This window comes from Petaurus breviceps, unplaced genomic scaffold (genome assembly GCF_028583685.1).
Source record: "Petaurus breviceps papuanus isolate PSGF00001 unplaced genomic scaffold, PetGlider_PUasm1.0 90849, whole genome shotgun sequence".
NCBI lineage: Eukaryota > Metazoa > Chordata > Mammalia > Diprotodontia > Petauridae > Petaurus > Petaurus breviceps.
The window spans coordinates 27,175,726-27,193,961 of NW_027187361.1; the positions used below are offsets into that span (position 1 = coordinate 27,175,726).

General features: G+C 35.8%; 1 protein-coding gene across 1 annotated transcript in view; it reads right to left on the minus strand.

The window, feature by feature from the left end:
* Positions 1 to 7,378, minus strand: part of LOC138149810 (lipase member I-like) — a 48,243-nt gene extending 40,865 nt beyond the window's left edge. The window contains exon 1 of the mRNA XM_069073061.1: positions 7,013 to 7,378. Coding sequence (XP_068929162.1) covers positions 7,013 to 7,309 — 297 coding nt within the window. The 5' untranslated portion in view covers positions 7,310 to 7,378. The remainder of the gene's footprint in view (positions 1 to 7,012) is intronic.
* Positions 7,379 to 18,236: the final 10,858 nt, after the last annotated feature.

Consider the following 18,236-nt stretch of genomic DNA (forward strand, 5'->3'; position numbering starts at 1 on the left):
GTATCCCTCTGTTTCAAATGTGTTTCTTGTAAACAGCATATTGTAGAATTATGATTTCTAATCCATTCTGCTATCCGTCTCCGTTTTATAGGAGAGTTCATTCCATTCACATTTACAGTTATGACTGTTATCTGTTTCTTTCCCCTCATCCTATTCCTACCCCTGTTAATGTTCGTATTTTCCCTCCCTTCTCCCTTACCCCCCTTAATAGTTTTCCTTTTGACCACCACCTCCCTCAGTGTTCACTTTTCGGCCCCCCTCCCTTTTCCTCCCCTTTTCCTCTTACTACTTCCCTCCCTACAAACCACTCCCACCCCCTTTTGTAACCCTTTCCCCCTCCTACTACCTGTAGGATATTGTTATACTTAATGAGGTATGCTATTTTTTCTTCGCATCAAGAATGACAGGAATCGATCTCATGCGAAGCTCCTCTCCCTTCCCTCTTTCCCTCTAAAATGATGTGTGTTCTCCTTGTTTACCTTTCTAAGTCACTGTTGCTTCTCGTAATTGGAGGTTGAATTTTCCATTGAGTTCTGGCTTTTTTATTAAGAAGGTCTGGAACTCTGTTATATCATTGAATGACCATCTCTTTGCCTGGAAGAATATGCTCAGTCTCGCTGGGTATGTGATCCTTGGTTGTAATCCGAGCTGTTTTGCCTTCCTGAAAATAGTATTCCACTGCCTCCGATCTTTCAGTGTGGAGGCTGACAAATCCTGTGCAATCCTCACTGTGGACCCTCGATATTTGAATTGTTTCTTTCTGGCCGCTTGAAGTATTTTCTCTTTTATCTGGTAGTTCTGGAGTTTGGCCACAACATTTCAAGGATTTTTCAGTTTGGGATCTCTTACAGCAGGTGTCCGGTGGATTCTGTCAATTTCTATTTTCCCCTCAGGTTCTAGTATCTCAGGGCAGTTTTCCTTAACGAGCTCTTGGAGAATGTTGTCCAGGCTCATTTTTTCATCATAATTTTCTGGTAGGTCTATGATTCTCAGATTATGTCTCCTGGATCTGTTTTCCAGGTCAGTTATTTTTTCTTTGAGGTATTTTACCTCTTTTTCTAATTTTTCATTTTTGTTATTTTGCTTGGCTAATTCTTGGTTCCTCATAGAGTTATTTGTTTCCATTTGTTTAATTCTGGTTTTTAGCAAATCATTTTCCTTGGTTAATTTTTGAAGCTCCTTTTCCATATCATACACTTTTCTTTTTAGAGAGATGTTTTCCTCATTATAATGTTTTTCGAATTCTGCTATTTTTGTTTTGAGAGAATGATTCATTTTGTCTTCTATCTCTCTCATTTTGCTTTCAAAGTTCCTTTTGATCTCATCTAGGAGAGCCTTCTGTGCTTGGGATCCATTCCCTGTTGAAGTCTCAGCTATGTGTGTGGAGTCCACATTGTCTCCCTCTGAGGTTGGTTCCTCCCTCTGAGGATAGTAGGACTCCAGAGTCTGTCTTTGTAGTCTGCTTTCTACCCATTTTGAGGCAGTGTCCTAGCCACGCCCTTCCTCTAGGATCCCAAGCCTTTACTGTAGAGGGTTTTGCCCTGGGGCAAGAGTTACTATATCTTCAGGGTTAGAGGGGGGGTTTGGAGCAAGTGGGGTTCACTCTGCCATCCTTGTCTTTGGAGGTCCTGAAAGGGGCTTTTTTTTTTTTAAGATTTCTGGGCTATGAAGTGGTAGCCCCAGGAGTGTTTGCTGTCCAGGACAGGGGCCCCTGTCTTTGCTTCTTACCTTGCTCTTTCCAGTCCCAGCCCTTTGGTGATAGGCCTGGTAGTGGACCTTGTGATAGGTGGGAAGACTTGCCCTCCAGAGTTGATCAGGCCTCTTCCAGGCCTGCATCCGCCAGCCGCGCCACGCCTTCCTGCACCGGGCCTTCCCAGGCTGCGCCCACCACGCTGCCGCCGCCGGGCCTTACGGCTTGCGTCCCCCGCGTCGCTGCCGCGCGCCTTCCCAGACTCGAACCTCTCACTCTGTCCTTTGTGTCTATGTATTGATAAATCTGGAAACGGCCACAGCTGCTGCTGATCTGGAGTCCCTCTGGCTGGCGGCTGGTCAGGCCTGCCCTGGGGCTAAAGCCTGGGACTGGGCTGGGCTGGGCTCCCAGAGCGCTGTGCTGGATTCCTGCCGGCCTGCTGGGCTGTCCTCAGCAGGAGGTTAGCTTCTCTGTGTCATTTTGTGGGTTCTGCAGCTCCAAAGTTTGTTTAGAGTCCCCTTTTTACATGGATTGGGGAGGGTGGAAGCCGGAGCCGCGGGAAGGTCGTGCTTCTACTCTGCCATCTTGGCTCCGCCCCCCAATGTCCTCATTTCTAAGATATATGGTTAACTGGGTCAAAATTTGTAAGAAAAAAAACATTCCTTAATTGTTAAATGGTCAAAAGATATGAATAGGCAGTTTTCAGAGGAAGAAATTAAAATTATCAACAACATTACAAAAAGGTCTAAATCACTAATATTAGGAAAATGCACAATTAAATGACTCTAAGGTACAACCTGAACACCATCTCATTGGAAAAATTAATAACAAAATAAGGTAAATAAACAAATGCTGGCAGGAGTATGGGAAAGCAGCAACATTAAAGCCCTGTTCCTAGAACTGTAAAGTTGCCCAATATTTTATAAAGTAATTTAGAACTATTCCTCCAACACTACTAATTTATACATATTATTTGACCCAATGATGCTATTAGGTCTATGAGCCAAAGAAATTTTAAAAAGAAGAAAAGGATCCAGCATTACAAAAATAATTATAGTAGCAAATACTCGGAATATTTGGAGAACAGCCAAACAAGGTTTAGCATATGAATTTGAGAGAATACAATTTGTTGTCTTGCAAGACACAATAAGTTAGATTGTTAGATAAGTCAGAAAAACCTGAGAAAACTTGGGTGTAAAATGAAGTGAATGAAACCAGCAGAACAATTTGTCGAATATTATGAATAAAAATATATAAAAGAAAAAAGGGTTAAGTAATTAATTGTATCAAACACTGGACTTGGAATCAAGAAGACTGAACATAAATCCTACCTCAGACAAGTGTCTGGTTATGTGTCTTTGGGTAATATGATTGTTCTTTTGCAACTTCAGGGGTTTTTTTTGCCTGAAAAATGGAGGTAATAGCATTTACACATTAGTCTATAAATTCCCTACTAGTTTGAGCTGTTTTTTTTTTTTGTAGGCCTAACTCTTAGCCCTGTGCCTGGCACATAGCAGACATTCAATAAATGTGTGTTGCTATAGGATTATGTTGAGGATGAAATGAGATAATATATGTGTAATATTTAGTACACCTTAATGCTCTATATATCAGTGATTCTCAAATTGTGCTCTAGGATCTCCCCAGACACTTTTCAGGTTTCCATGAGTTCTGTGCTATTTTTACAACAATACTAAGATTTCTGAATTTCTAATAGAGCAAATATCAAAAATATAACTCATATAAACAAAAATTCTTTGAGGAAATCCTTAATGATATTTCATACTGTAAAGGTACCTTGAAACCAAAAAGGGTTGAGAACTGTTTTTCTCTATAAATGCTACCTATCAGTAACTATTAAAAATATGTGAAGAAAGAAAGCAAAATTTCTCCATTTTTATTTTGATTCTGCTTAATCTAAAAGTAGCAAGATGTTTATACAGGAAACACTAGGGCAAACATTTGGCTAATAGAGTTCATGACAAATAAATATAAGATGATGCTGAGATACTTAGCTGTATTTGATGAATTCCTGTCATCTGACTCTGATGTTCTATATCATCAGGTACTAAAGGACCTGGCAAGAGTAATAGGAAAGCCAAAGTGTGTGCTATGTAAAAGATAATAGAGTATGAGAGCCATATAGAAGGACTAGAGAAGTGCAAAGTTTCTTCTGATTTTCAAAGAAAGGAAGAGAACAGAATCTTTTAATTATAGACCAATAGAGCCAATCAGGGGTTTCTCTGTCTTTTGAAGCTGATTACCTTTACAATATTGCTATTATTGAATAAATTATTCTCCTGATTCTGCTTACTTAGCTTTGTATCCATACATCTAAATCTTCTAGTTGTATTTAAAAAAAATCATCACCTTTCTTATTTTTATAGCACAGTACTATTTCATCACATTCATATACTGTAATTTGTTCAGCCACTACTCACTTGATAGGCACTTTATGAATTTCCGATTCTTTCTACCGAAAAAATTCCTATAAATATTTTTGTATATAGGTATGATTTTTCTCTTTCTTTGACCCCCATTACAGCATAGATCTAACCATCATATAATTGGTTCAAAGAGTATGTAGGGTTTAATTACTTTTATACATAGTTTTCTACAATAGTTCTAAATTGCTTTCCAGAATGGTTGAACAATTTCACAGGTCTACTAATAGCATAGTGAAATATTTCTGTTCCTAGACCAGTATTTGCCATTTTTCTTTCTTGTCAACTTAGCCAATTTGATGGGTAGATGGTGATACCTCAGAGTTGTTTTACATTGAATTTCTCTAATTATTAATGTTAGATAATTTTCCACATGGCTATTGATACCTTGCATTTATTCCTCTGAAAGTTGCCTATTCATATTCTTTGATTATTTATCAATTGAGGAAGGTCTCGTTCTTATAATTTTTATTTAATTCCATATTCATCATAAATAAAACCTTTAGCAGAAAAACTTGAGGCAAAGCCATTTCCCCCTTAATTCCTGTTTCTCTTTTAATTGTATCTGTGTCAGTTTCACTTGTGTAAAACCTTTTTAAAAAGTGCCATGTAATCACAACTATCCATTTTAAAGCCTCCTGAGAATCTATCTCTTTTTTCTTCATGAATTCTTTCCCTAGCCATAGATATGATGGGTAATTTTTCCCATGCCCCCTAATTTGTTTATGGCGTCACCTTTTATGTATAAGTCATGCACACATTTGAAATTTACCATGGTATATGGCATCACATGTTCATCTACGCTTAGTTTCTACAAGATTATTTTCCCATTTTTGCAATAGTGTTTGTCAAAAAGTGAATTCTAATTCCATAATCTGGAATTGGCTTTATTAATCATCAATTTACATTATCTTCTGTATGTAATATGTTCCACTGATCAACCTCTATGTTTCTGATTCAGTACTAAATTGTTTTTATAATTATAGCTGTACAAAAGAGTTTGGGATCTGGTACTGCCAGACTCTCTTCCTTCTCTTCTTTTCCATTGATTCTCTTGAAAGGATTGGAAAAGATCCTGATATTGGAAAAGAATGAAGGGAAAAAAAGAGCATGGCAGGTGATGAAATGGATAGATAGAATTCATGAGATTTTAGAAGCATAGCATAGAAGGCCCTGACATGCTGTAGTCCATTCAGTCCCTAAGAGTCAGATATGACTGAACAAATGAACAATAACTCTTTATATGATGGGTGTTTTGTTCCATCAAAAGAATTTTGTTATTATTTTTCTAATTCTGTAAAGTAATCCTTTTATAGTTTATAGTGTCAGTGAATATAAGTAAGTTAATTAGGTAGTAATGTAATTTCTATTATATTTTCCCAATCTACTGTATCACCAAGGCAATATTCACAGCACTGGTGGTGACTATGAATATGCTGACATAATTCTGAATTGCAAAATATAACAGACTCTCCATATATAAGACAGAAGCAAAAACATTTATTCAGATACCAGATAGCCAAATTCCACAACCAGAAAACCAAATCCATCATAGCAACAAAGAAGTTAATCCACTGCAGGAAGCAACACCATCTAAAGTCTTCCCACAAACACTCACAATCCTAGCTGTCTGCTTTCCTGATTCCTTTTCTCCCTCCATTCTAACTGCTCTGACTCCCAGCTTCCTCTCAGATCGGCTCCACCTGTTTAACAAACTCCTTCCACCACAGGGTTCATATGATTACATCTGGCTTATTAAGGTGCAGGGAAGATCTTCAAATTCCCATTACTGTTATACCTACACATGAGCAAGAACGATTTCTCCAAATATTTAGATCCGTCATTATTGGGAGAAAGAATGTTTCATGATTATGTTCATAGAATGCACATATGTGTCTTAGCAGGCAGATTACCAACTATTTGAAATTATCCATAGTTAATTCAAGTGGAATTTATTATTCCATCTCTTTCTCCTATATTTTGTTGGTTATATCTAGAAAAATGACTGATGAATTGCATGAGTTTATTTTGTATCCTACAACTTCGTTGAAACTGTCAATTGTTTCAATTAGTCTTTTAAGTGATTCTCTAGGCTTCTATAACTAACACATCTTGTCATTTGCAGAAACTAATAATTCTGTTTCCTCTTTGCCTATGCTAATTCCTTCAATTTATTTTTCTTATTTTACAGTTATAGCAAGTGATAAAAGCAACTTAGTTTTAAAGTCTTAGAGAAAAGAAACTTTGAAAGACTTTAAAACTCGAATCAATGTAATGATAATGCATCATTCCAAAAAGACTCAAGATTGAGTACACTCTCCATTTCCTGCTAGAGAAGTGATGGACTCATAATGACAAATGATAAATCTATTTTTGGTCATGAGTCATAGTTATGGGTATCTATTTTGCTAAACCTTGTATTTTTGTTTTGAGGGTATATATTTCTTTTCATTTCTAGTATGGTTTATTGGGATAGGGGATGGTGAAGTGGGAGAAATAGATAATTAACAAGTGTAAAAATTAAAATTAAGGAGAAAATGTAATTCAGTCATTTGTGACGTGTATAGCTGTTTTATGAGATAATTTTTTTTAAACCTGTAACGTAAACACTTTACCAAAAAGACCATTGTTCAGCATATTTTAGTAGAGTTCTAAATGCAGCATTTACTTTTAAGTTTGGTCCAGGTCAATGAATGTTATTCTGTTATCTTCTTAGGATAAAATGTAACTCAGCAAATTACTATCCTTATTTGTCAACAGTTTAGTTCATCCAAGTTTTCCTTCTTTCAAATTTTACTTTATGATATCGCTTAACACACTATTTCATTCATTCATCTTTTGTTTCATATTGTTTTAGGTAAACAAATTCCCAACTTACCCTCATCTTTTTAATATAATCTTTCAATATTTCAGAAACTGTCCAGGTTCTTTGTATAGCTTTTTGATAAAGTAAAGTTGTAGCACCCTGATTCCAATCAACTACAACTATGTTAAGATCTTCTAAAGACAGCAAAACTGTGATTAATTTTTGAAGCCATATTGGGCTTGTGCCAAATGGTCTATATCCATGAATAATCCAAACTGTTTTCTTCTTTTGTTTGAACTTGTTATTAAGTAAGTAATTCCTTGTAAAAAGAGGCTGAGAGCAGTTTCTAATTTCCCTTGTGTACAACATCAACTCGACTTTTACTTTTGGTTTAAATATATCAATGAAAGCTTTATTCAAACTCAGTTCAGTAAACTGAAGACAGTGATCATCTGCATCTGAAAAGCAAAGCATGAAAATCAAAAGAGTCAGTATGCTAGCCTAGGCTAATTTATTTCAGATACTTCTTTTGAAGTTCATGAAGAAAAAAATATTGGGGAAAGTGGATTTTTTTCTATTCAATTTTACCCCTTTTAAAAAACCATAAGGTAAATGTTGCAAAGAGATGAAGATCTACTATATATATATTTTCTTAAGGCTTACATTATCCAGATTGACTCATTTGCTCTTCAAATGACTAGGTAAAATACAGCCATGTTCTTTTCCTTTTTGCCTAGCAAATACCAAAATCAAAGGCAAGTAACATTTGAATAATGGAGATACAGCTTGATACCGTGGAAAGAACACTTCCTGGGATATAAAGCTTTGTCGCGCTGCTGTATCCTTCCTTCTCATTTATGAAACATACCTTCTTATGTATACATGCCACATGTCACACACATACCCCAATATGTACCTTGATTTATTTAAAAATGTTTAAAATATTGTTAAATAGATTTGAGATGTTATATTTTCGATTAAACTTCAGTTGGGTCACTGATTTAAATACATTTTAAGTCCTTATATTTTCAACTAAACACACACATATTGTAAAAAGCAGCATATAAACAATTAGTACATTCTGATTTTTTTCAAAGTATAGTCGATCCTCAACTTTCATGGGGCAACTCCTTGAAAAAGGCACGAAAGTAAAAAACACTAATGTTGACACCTTGAACCGAGAGGAAATAGAGAGTTAGGTTCTTGCAACCCACATACACAAACACAAAACCAGTCGTGTAATCTTGCACTAGAGATTGCTGAAAATATACTTTTCTGCATATAACTCTTTATAACAAAACATTAATCCTGATAATGCCGACTTTTCCTAACACAGTAACCATGAAACAATGCATAAAACTTAGTACACAAAATACAATTTGTAACATGCAGTTTTGTGACTCTTGTCCTAACATCTCTATTTTTAAAAAAGTTATTTCAGACAATATTCATTTTTCATAACATGTGAAACACAGTGCTATAAATACTGTACGGCAAATAAAATTCTTAAAACTAAAGTTTTGAAAACCTGAATCTTACTTTCCACTCTGTCAGATGGTGGTGTAAGGGTGTTGTTCTGTATACAGATGTTGATATAAACCTCTTTACCTTGGCTGCCCTATGAATACCAAGAGAAAATTTGCTGGAACTTTAATCATTCCTGTCAGAAGATGCCAAAACTGGCAAGTTCTCAAAATCACTTCTGACACTGTCATTCACTGCAGGTGGATAACAGTGGAGATCATGAAGGATGCATTAGCTTGGTCAATTAGCAAATCTTCTTCATTCACCATTTAAGATCCCTAAGGGTTTCAGAGTATGGAAACACAGCAGAGACTACTTGACATTTAACCTTGATATTTTGATCAATGATGGGATTGGTAAACAATGAAAATATGCAACAAATGCATGGGTAGCTCTTATAAAAGTAGGGTGAACAAGAACAATGAAGTACTTAGTAGGACACTAGATATTCCATAAATTTGTACACATCTTGTCTTTCATTTTTTTTTTTGTCTACTGCACATAGCTAGTAATGTGTGTGGTGGCCAATGCTAAGGTGAAAATTGTGTTACTAATAAGTCATGGAAATGCTTGAAGTCTTGAAAGTTAAATACAAAAATGTTGAGGATTGACTGTTATTAGCTTTTAAAAGGGTTTTATTTGCATGTCAAATAAAATTTTGGTCAAGTGTAAAATATTGCTACTTGAAAACATTTTATATTTCAAAAAGTCAAGAGCTGTACCCTGAAATAAAGTTTAAATATGGTTTAAATGTACCCTGGAATAAAATAATCTAAATATATTTGAATAATAATTTTAAGATCTAACAATTAACATCTAAAAATGGCTTCTTATCAAGATAGAACCATTCATTTACATGTGAGTATCTGCTACTCTTTTTTTGAAAACTTTTTTCTTGTATTTGAAAATTTATATACTTTAAAGCATGTTACACTGTATCACACACTTTGAGAGCTGGTAAGAACCTCAGTGTATGGCTAGTCCAATCCATCCATATGTAAGATTCTGTCACTTTCACAAGTGTTCATTTTAGTTGTCGAAAGGGGCCGACAAAGGACTCTGTGAAAAAAAGCAGCTTGAAACAATTATGAAGACATGAGAGAAAATTTCCCTTCAGATAAATGTACTGAGAGGGTCTATTTGAAAACAACTCAAAGGTACATGTACTAAATGAAGATGAAGATGATTTTTGTTATTGTTTTTCTGAGCTCATTAATATATCATCATTTTCAGAGTATTGAATAATATGCCTGAGAAACTACAAGTAATAGAAATATCTGGGAGCTTAGAGGGGGTTGGTATATTTTTATACCTGATTCTGGTATAGTGGCCCAAGCCTATAATTCCTGATGTTCAATGGGAGAGGACCAAAAGAAGGTGACTGAGATTTATGAGTTTGGAACTGTTGTAGGATATATAAAGGTCATGATGATAAATGTTTAACAAACAGTTTTCCAAATACATACATACATATGTGTGTGTATATATGTATATATGAGAAACATTTTAAAATTTAATCTATATTCTTAATATTTGCTCCCTCATTTTCTTTCTTTAAGTCTAAACAATCACTGAAATAAATCAAACCCTGAATTGTAGCATTTACTAATATCAGAAGTGTAAAGGCTTACCGTGAAAATTTAATTATTGGCTGTCACCAGACTGTCTGAGGTGGCTATAGCACATTGCTTGCTGAAGTCTGGCACAGACATGATGAACCCCTGGGAGGGCCACTGGGCTGCCCAAAGAGAGGTGAACCGGCCCAGTTCGGAAAACAATTCTAAGCCAATCTTCAGACATGAAGTTTGGGATCAGACATGAGTGACAGCTATACTTCGAGCCTGGACAAGATAGGCAGACTCAACATCAAAAAATAAAAAGAAGCAAACATTATTATACCTGTTAGAACTGTGAATTCTGTGTTTATTCATGCAGATGAGTCATCACTCACAAAAGACTCTAATTTAAGATGTTATAATCTATACAAGAATAGGAGAGTAGCAGATGAGAAACCAAAGTTCAGAAGAATAAGAATCCACAGCATCTGCTAGGTTAGACACCTGAGAGCTTCCTGAAGCCAGTAGGCACTGCAGTTGCTGAAAGATCATTGGAAGAGAGATGGATAATCTTACGTAAAGGAGAGCTGGCTGCGTTATATTGTCCTTTAATATTTTCTACAGTTGGAGAGATGGTAGATCCCCCATAAACTTGAGTATAATACTGTTTCTTTCTTGCAAGAGATTATTATGGTTTTAGAAACCAAAGTGACAGAAAGGTAGTTTTCTCTAGTAGCACAACAGGGAAGCTAAAAAGAGGCAGAAGGGAAGTAGAGGCAATAAGAGACTTTTATACCTGCTCGTTGTGACTTACTCCAGGTATGTGAATTTGGTACCTCACTACCAAGCTTTGGTATATGATCGCTCTCTGCCCCTTGCTTCTCCCTCCTCCTTCCTATTGTATGCATTGGTTGGAAAAATGCAATCTAAGTTTATAAATGGACTGGACAATATTTTTACTATTCTTGCTTTTATTTCACTCAAGTAGATGTTATGATTTTTCTTGCTTTTGCCTTTTTAAAAATAAGTATTTCTATTACTTATTTTTAAAATAAGTATCTCATAAATAAGTATTTAAATAAGTATTTATGTTGGAGTCAAAAGTGACATTGGGGCTATTTTTTTGTGAAATGAGTGGGGGCGCAGAAGTTACAATGCTGAGGGGTAGGAACATATCTTCCCATTCCTCTGTTGTCCTGCATACCAAATTTATTCCTCGTACACTGAGCACTCAATTATAGTTGCATGGATGACCCTCTGGGCACACCAAAGCTACCATCATGGGTTCAAGTGGGGTGAATCATCAGTCTCAGGCCATAAAAAGAAAAATCAGGAGAAAATAGAGATTGGGTTACACCTGAGAGAAGTCTTTCTGTTAACATACCTGACAAATAATCTTGAAGATTTATAAGGAGAAGCAATCACCTAACTTTTTAGGTCGTCAATTACATGTCTAGACAGTTTTAATTTTATGAAACTTTTCCTGATAGTAATTATAAATTTCCTTTTTTTTTTCAACTCCACCTTTTACTGGTTCTTTACAACAAAGCAGAGCAATTATAAACCTTCTTCCAAAGATAACTCTTTGAATACTTAAAAAGAACTATCTTGCCCTCCCCAACCCCAATGAATCTTCTCTTCTTAAATCTAAACATGCCAGTTTATCCAACCAAATCTCGTATGACATGATTTAAGATCCTTTGTAATCGTGGCTGCTATTCTCAAGTTTATACAATAGCATTTAGACATGCCATTCTTAAGCTAGACCTTCTCAGTTTGTCAATATCCTTCTTCAACTGGAGAGAATGAAAATGTCACTACATTTGAGGACTGACAAGGGCAGAGTGCAAAGAGACAACCTACCTTCCTCTTCCCAAAGATAGATTTCTCCTGATGGAGCCCAAACTTCAATTAGTTTTTCTTTACTGCCACATTATAAAACTTACTCATATTTACCTTGCAGATAATTTCCAGAACAATCGCTTTCTAATATGTCTCCCCATCTAGTACTTTTTAAGTTGATTTTTTAATCTAAGTGCCAAAGTTTACATATTTGTTTAAATTTATCTTAGATTCAGATGAATTTGTTTGCCAGTAATGACCCTTTTGAATCCTAATCTTATCATACAGTATGTTATTCAATATACTTCTCCCTTACAGAGAATTTAAAAAAATCAACCTTTAATTAAATAGAGAATGTCTAAATATTGTTAATGAAAAGACTAGAGGTATACAGTATATAAATTTAAAAGTGGAAACAGGGATCAAGAGAAGAAAGTTAAATTAATGAACAATAATAAGGAATTGTAAAAGGATAAATTGTTCACAGTCTAATGTCGGGGAACAATACACTTGAGTCCTCAGAAATCTATTATCATCAAGGGCCATAGAGGGAATCTAATCAAACAAAGGGACTTGGCATGGTTCTGTTTTGTTTCAATAATCTTAAAAGAAGAATGGAAAGTAAAGGGAAAAGGAATACACCATGTGATTGGAAGGAAGGAACAAGGATGGGAAAATTATCTCACAGTATTGGAGTATACAAATAAAAGGGGAGTGGGTGATGCCTGAATCTTATTCTCATGTAAACTGGTCAAAAGAGGGGAAATACACATACAATCAGGTACAGGAATATATTTCACTCAACAGGGAAACGGGGTAAAGGAGAATAAAGGGGAGGGATTAGTCCTAAGTAAAACAGTTTCTAAGGACATACAAAAATGCTTATAGCAGTTGGGTCTGTGGTAACAAAGAATTAGAAACTGTGGGAATGCCCATCAATTAGGGAACTGCTAAAGAAATATGGTATATGAATGTTATGAATACTATTTTATTCTGAGAAATTATGAGACCAATGGTTTCAGAGAAACCCGATGAGACTTTTCTGAATGAATGGAGAGTAACTTGAACAAAACTAACAGAGTGGCTCATATCATGACAGTAATATTGTAAAGACAAATAATTTTGAAAGACTTAGAAACTCTGAATGGCATGAGGACCTATTACAGATTCCATGATAAAAACAAACTACTCACTTCCTAATAGTGAGGTGATGGATATGAACAGTGTAGCAAGTGATTTTACTTTTTTATATAACAGGTTTGAAACAAAAGGAAAAATAAATAAAATATACATTTTAGATTTAAAAAAATATTTCTTAAAATCAAGGTAAACTAGCATTGCCCTTATCTATGGGTTTAGCAATCCCGCAGTTATAACACTTTCTTTATCTACAAGATCATGTACATGACAACAATTTTTAAAGGATATTTAGGTGAACTACCATTGGGTAAAATAAAAAAAAAAAAATAGTACAACAAATAAGACCAACTCTCTCAATGGTGCTATCAATAAAGTGCAAGGCTTGGAATCAAGAAGACCTGAATACAAGTTCTGTGATAGAGCCTTCCCAACTGTGTGACCCTGGGCAAGAAACTTAAACTCATCCTTGGTTTTCTAATCTGTGAAATGGAGTTACTACTTCACTGAGTTGTGTTGAAATTTTAATGAGGCAATATACATAGTGTTTTGTAAGCCTTAATGTGCTGTCTAAATTCAATCTTTATTATATTAGCATGGTGCCTAACATAGTACATGTTAATGTTTATTTTTATACATATTTTTATAAAGGATTTATTGTCTCAAAAATTATTTCACAACAACTTTTCACAACTGAGGAAACTGAAACTTATAGAATGAAAGTGAAGTGGTTTAACCAGTATTCCATATCTACTATTAAAAGGTGGAGCAGACACTCAAACTTAGGTAAGAGGGAAAGGTCCATGTCTAAGATTCATCTGACAGTGTATTCTCACTTAGAGAAAGCTAGGAAGCCTGCTTCCAGGAAAGACTTGATGATGTGGAATGGCAGTGACTTACAAAGATGTTTCTTGTAATTGGTTCTGGTCAACTACTGATGTGGTGAATGGAAGTTTTTGGGATCGATCATGAAGCCATTGACAAAAATAGTCATTTTCTTTTTAGCTGTGCTCTGTGGACTCCATTATCTGTGGTGTCAGATGAGAGACAGCATTGTAAGGGGGGAGACCTTGGGGGATTTCTCTCCTCCCAAGCAGTGTGGTTCCATGAAAGCAACCTCAGTCCTTGGCATCTGTGTTTGTTCTTCTCTGTTCCATGTGGAGACATTCATGTTTGTGATCTTAGAAATTGAAAAAAGATCCGAAGACTGGTGGGCATGCTACCACCCTATTAGCATGCTGCACTTGGCATTGTCCCAGCATCCTATCACAGGAATTTTGCAGTCAGCTGAATATCAGTGGCCAGAAGGGCAAGGAGTGACCATCAGGACCCAGTCTAGCAGTAGCTGAGATAAGAGTTAATCTGATAATCACATGATACCTGTAAGTTAACTTGATGGAATCAATGTTACATAGAAACTATGCTAAGTCCAGTCTCCAAAACTGGTATAAAAGAGAATGTTTCCTGAGGTATTGGGGGTAATGGGGAATTTTTATGCTTTTGTTATTACTATATCTTTAAAGTAAGTCTATGTTAAAGCTAATCAATTTTGTGGTTACATCGAGCTGGAATGATTGTTGTTGGCCCTTGGAGACATCAGAAAACAGTCAATGTATGGCGCAAGCCCATGGAAGTAAAGGGAACACAAAATCCCTCAGAGTACTTTTAGAATTCTGAGGACTAGAGGTGAGAGCTGGTTGGGGATAATGCACCATAAATACACACTGCTTTTAGATCTTTTGCCTTCCAGTCCAGTGCTCTTTCAATTGAATTTTAAAGCCTAGCATGAGCAAATAGAAGAATTTCCTAGAGACTCTACTTCTTTGCATCATAGTTAATGGTCTATTCACCTGGAAATATCATTGTTTGTCACTGAAAAATAATTTTATGTCTAATCAATCATTTGGAATACGTGATAGATAAGCACAGTATTGCAAAAGGGTTCAAAAATGCTTTCAAGGATCCCTTGGAGGCTTTTTGAATAGAACATATAGCAACTGAAAGTATATCACTCTCTAGAACTTTTTGTCATCTGTGGAATAGACAGAAAATATCTGATGTCCTAGTAACTGAGTCATCCTTTATCCTTCCCTCTAAGCTTAGTTGTCATGATGTCTCACAATGACAAGTTTGTTTTTTAAAGCAATCAGGGTTAAGTGACTTGCTCAAGGTTACCCCGCCAGGTGTTTCTGGGTGTGGTGCTGAGTATCTGAGCCCAGGATTCGATCTCCAGGTCATCCCGACACTGGGGCCGGTGCTCCTACTCGCTGTGCTACCTGGCCTCCCCTTCAATGACAAGTTTTAATGTGGGGAAGACAATGAAGAGATAAAGGCGGTCTTTGAATCAACATCTCACTTTTACTTTCACAGTTCATTTAGTTGTCGAGAACAGCATGGGAATTTTATAACTGATTGACACTTATTTTCAGTTAACTACACATATGATATTTGGAGAAATCCTCCCTAGCACCAGTGCTCTTCAAAACCACAGCTACCACGTTCCCAAAAGTTTATTAGCCTCTCAAACAGGAAATCTTACCCTTTCTTGCCATGGGCTTCTTTATCTGCTCCTCTCTCAGAGATCTGCCTAAAACCAGACTTCCTGAATACTGTATACTATCTGCTGTTCTTACACATGAAGACCGGAGTGGTTTCCACAGCATGAATTAAAGTAGGATGAACATATTTAAGTAAGGTGTTTATTACTCAAATATTAAAGCAGCCCTACCTGTTACATCTATTGGGCTTAGCCTCGTGAACAATACAATACAAACATTTATTAAAGGTTTACAGTGTTTGAAACAATGTGCTAAGTGCTGGAAATCTAAAGAAAGGCAAAAACAATCCCTCCTCTCAAGAAGCTCACATTCTAATGACAGAAACAACATGAAAATATCTTTGCACATAAAAGATATAGACTAGGTAAATGAGACGTGATGTATGTGTGTCATATAAACATTGATGATGGGATAGCAGAACCAGTGGGCCCTGAACTACAGGCAGACCTCTGACATTTCTATTTGAACTCTTGGATGCCAAAAGGAGAAGAAATCAGCCAAAGGAGAGGAAAAAAAGCATTTTTTTTCCATTTTCCACATTGCTTGAGAGGAGATAAAGCTCTTAAGGCCTCTATCCTTATACTCAAAAGCCATGGTCAAAGAAAGAGATAATATTTCACGAAATGATCAAGGAAAACTGACCTGATGTCTTAGATCCAGAAGGTAAAATAGAAATTGAAAGAATCCACTGATGGCCTCCAGAAAGAGATCCCAAAATGAAAACTCCCAGGAATATTATAGCCAAATTCCAGAATTCGCAAGGAAAAGAGAAAATACATCAAGCAGTCAAGAAATAAATTCAAATATTGGGGAACCACAGTCAGGATCACACAAGATTTAACAATGGAGGGGTAAATCAAGGGGAGTTACAGGCAATGCTTAAACCTCACTGTCATCAGAATTGGCTCAAAGAGGGAAGAACACACATTCAGTTTTATATAGAAATGAAACTTACCTAATAGGGAAATAGGAGGGGAAGGGGACAAAAAAAAGTGGGGGCATGATAAAAGGGAGGGCATATAATTAGAAAAGGGAGGCAATGGTTACAAGCAAAATAAACTATTTTGGGAGGGATAGGATTAAAAAAAGAGAGAAAGAAACAGAAGATAATAGGTTGGAGGGAAATACAGAGATAGTAATCATAGGGAATAGGATGGGATCTGGTTGAAGACTTTCTAGAGGATATTCAACTCTTTTCCTTGTTATTAAGGATTTTGAAGAATGCCCTTTTGCAAGTCAGCATAATTATGTACCAATCACAGCCTTAGTTTAGTTTGCATGACTGGATCTTATGTAACCACCAAACTATAAATATCTGCTCTTATTGTAAGGCATGTCTCTGATCACTGAGGGACATCTCTAATATTGTTAATTTCTAGTCTTGCCAATAAATAGATTATGCTCAGGCTTCTGTGCCTCATTTTCTCTTCATTGCAGATTTTTATTATGAAACTTTCTCACTTTGTAATCGTTTTTTCCATTGTCATTGCTATAATCATGAACAATGGTATCTCTAATGAAATCATAATTCTCAGCTGGAGCTGATTTGGCTTTACATGTGTTTCTCATGTACTGTCAGGAATATATTTTGGTACCTAAGGAATTACCAGAGTGATTCTAGAATTTTTTAAAATAAAAACATAGCATTTTAATTAGCAAGACTTTTCTTGACATTGAAGTAAGGGGAAAAAATTACATACAAAAATAAAGGAAGTAAAGTAACTCTCCTTGAAAGAATGTACAAAACAAGCATATTTTATATGTACCCTCTAGCATTAAATAGAAAGACTTCGTGGCCTCTTATACACATAAATTGCATCTATATCACTCAGCGGCAATTCCCTCTTAGAAATATAATTCCTCATTGGTTACTAAAAAGACATTTTTTGTCTTAAAATTTGGGCACCCATTAGCATTATTTCTCCCTTACTTCTACCTAGGCTTTATTCATTGTTCTCTTCACTTTATCATCTTGACTTTCATATACCTTCTTTAGAACATTAATCAGCCCCTTGCTAGGATTTTTGTCATTGTCCAAGGACAAATTTTTCCCTTCTCTACATTTGTTCTCCACCTGGATCAGGCAATCTTAATTCTCTTCCAGGTTTTTTTATATGGAATAGAAGAACTATATCAACCTTGATATTTCTTAAATTACCTTCTACAGAGGTGGACTTTAAGAGGTTATTGATGCTCATGGAGTAGTTTTTCCATTTATATTCTTTATTAGAAAGTAAAAATGGTCTCTTTATGAATTATACCTGTATATTCATAGTAGGGACTTGCTACACACAAGTCAAAGTGATGATTTTCACAAATGTGTCTGATCCTCTTCATAATTATTAATTTTTATTGTAGAATCAATTGAAATGGTGAAAAACCATAATTGCCCGTGTCTAATTGTCAACAGTTTCTCCTCTCTCATCCCTTCTACTATGTTTTCTGCTTGATTTCTTTCTCTAACTTGAACTTTTATGCTAACAGAGTATCATGTATTCTTTTTCTAGTGGCCTTTCCCAGAAATCCCTTCCCTCATCACAGTCTTCCAGTGACTCTTTTTTTTAAATTTTTTTTTTGCTTTTTGGAGGGTAATTGGGGTTAAGTGCCTTGCCCAAGTTCACACGGCTAGTTTTGTGTGTGTGTGTGTGTGTGTGTGTGTGTGTGTGTGTGTGTGTGTGT